The 2,003-nt window shown below is 51.0% G+C and overlaps 2 protein-coding genes across 2 annotated transcripts; both read left to right on the plus strand.

Moving 5' to 3' along the window:
- TraAM80_10583 (group II trans-sialidase superfamily) lies at window positions 1–373 on the plus strand (the record flags this gene model as incomplete). The annotated part of the gene is made up of 1 exon (XM_029387195.1): window positions 1–373. A coding segment is annotated over one exon (373 nt), but the record flags the coding sequence as incomplete, so codon positions are not given.
- Window positions 374–1,706: 1,333 nt separating this feature from the next.
- Window positions 1,707–2,003, plus strand: TraAM80_10584 (uncharacterized protein; the record flags this gene model as incomplete). The annotated part of the gene is made up of 1 exon (XM_029387196.1): window positions 1,707–2,003. A coding segment is annotated over one exon (297 nt), but the record flags the coding sequence as incomplete, so codon positions are not given.

The raw sequence follows: 2,003 nt of genomic DNA on the forward strand, positions 1-2,003 counted from the left end.
CAGCTTTGATGCATCCGAGGAACATGCAGGTGACAGCTTTAAAGCATCCGAGGAACATGCAGGTGACAGCTTTAAAGCATCCGAGGAACATGCAGGTGACAGCTTTAATGCATCCGAGGAACATGCAGGTGACAGCTTTAATGCATCCGAAGAACATGCAGGTGACAGCTTTAAAGCATCCGAGGAACATGCAGGTGACAGCTTTGATGCATCCGAAGAAGTTGCAGGTGACAGCTCCGATGCCTATGAGCGGCGTGCAGGTGACAGCTACGCTGCCTATGAGAAACTTGCAGGTGACGATGCGGTGCGTGGGTGTGTGTCTCGGTTGTTGCTGCTGCTATTGGGTCTATGGGGCTTAGTTGCCCTGTGTTGAGTGGACCCCGGTGGATCGGAGTTTGTGCTTCTACTGAGAGCATCTCCGTTTCTCCTCCACTTTTTACACTAAATAAAGTCGTAGATGGGCACGTATTTTGTTTTATACCTCGTTTTTTTTTCTTATACCCAATAATTGCGCTCTTCTTTAGGCGCCATGATTGCGGTGTCTTCGTTTATTCCATTCTGTTCTTTTTTTGTTTTTTTATATTGTTCGCTTCTGGCAATGATTGGAGGCGAATCACCTTTTTTTTGTTTTCATCTGTTCACTATATTGTTTGTTGATCGATTTGTGATTGTGTGTTTTTGTTGGTTATTTGTTTTCTTGGTTTGTTCTTGACGACTCCGTTGATCCTGCATGTTTGTCTGGAAGGGGGACACGCTTCACTGCGCCCCCGCACTGCGGTCGCCGCAGGAGGGACCGTGGCTTTCTTTTTTACGTCCTTGTTTGTGGTGGGTGCGGACGTGTGCCACGGTGCTGGCTGACGCGCAGGCCACTGAATTCGTTCGAAAAGACACTAAGAAAAACAACTAACCGCTTTTCTTTGGCGACTGCGGACGCTCTCGGCATTGTGTGTCCGCCGATGGGAGAAGGAAGGAGGAAAGAAAAGAGAGCTAGAGCAACGCACTGCGGGCCCCTGTGGAAGTCAAACGGTGTCTGGACACCTGGGTTTTTAGTGGTTGAAACGAATGTATCATTATTTTTTTATTTTTATCTGCGGCCAAAATGTGAGGATGAGCTGAGGATCGCAGAGGGGCCTTCCACGACAATTTTGTTTTTTGTTTTGTGAATACGTATTTAGGAGTAATTTTTGTTTTTGGTAAATCATTTTTCATGTGTGTTAGCAGTGCACGGGCTGCAGTGCCATTTTGAGTCTTAGTCAGCGAGTTTTCCCATCTTTGCGTCCTGCACCTCTTCTGTGTGTGTATGTGCGTCCTCACTCGCTTTGATCCTATTTCCTCTTTTTATTTTTGTATCTGCAGGCACACACGTACACGACATATATTTACTGCAGTGCACGTGGAGGATGCTTTCGTAGTTGGTGCTGGCAGTGCCATGTGGTGGCTATGAAGAGGCCGAGACAACGACAAAGGAATAGTGTGCGCCGTGGCTCACTCCCTTTCCTTGCGAAGGCAGTGCGCTGCGTGTGGGGGTGTTGTCTTGAAGCGCGGCGCCGCCAACTACAACGGCGCGGCACGGGGTGGGTGGCTTCTTTTGTCTGAGTTTGCTGCTGCTGTGGGTGCGTCCGCGCAGACACTTTGTCGTGCCCCATCTTTGGGCCTTTCTTTTGGGTGTGTGGCGACGGTGGCGGGGTGTTTTTGCCTCCGCTTTCATGCGTTGCCGTGGCGGAGCCTTGCGGGGCGGGTGGCCTAAAAAAGAAATGCAGAAGAATGTGTGCTTCTCAGTGGGTGGTGCGGTGGCCGCAGAGTGGGGCTGCTGCTTCTGCTCTTGCAGCGGGGAATATGCTGCCGCACTCTTTTTGTTGGCTGCGTCGGGGGCAAATGTGCTGGCGTCTGACAATCTGCGGGTTCCACCGCCACGACGACTGAAGGAGGCGGAGGTGTCTGCGGCTGCCTTCGCAGGCTGCGCCCCGTGCGGTCCAGTCGTGTGGCAAACAGTTTACATCGCG

This window comes from Trypanosoma rangeli (genome assembly GCF_003719475.1).
Source record: "Trypanosoma rangeli strain AM80 chromosome Unknown Tra_15.4_contig_01068, whole genome shotgun sequence".
NCBI lineage: Eukaryota > Euglenozoa > Kinetoplastea > Trypanosomatida > Trypanosomatidae > Trypanosoma > Trypanosoma rangeli.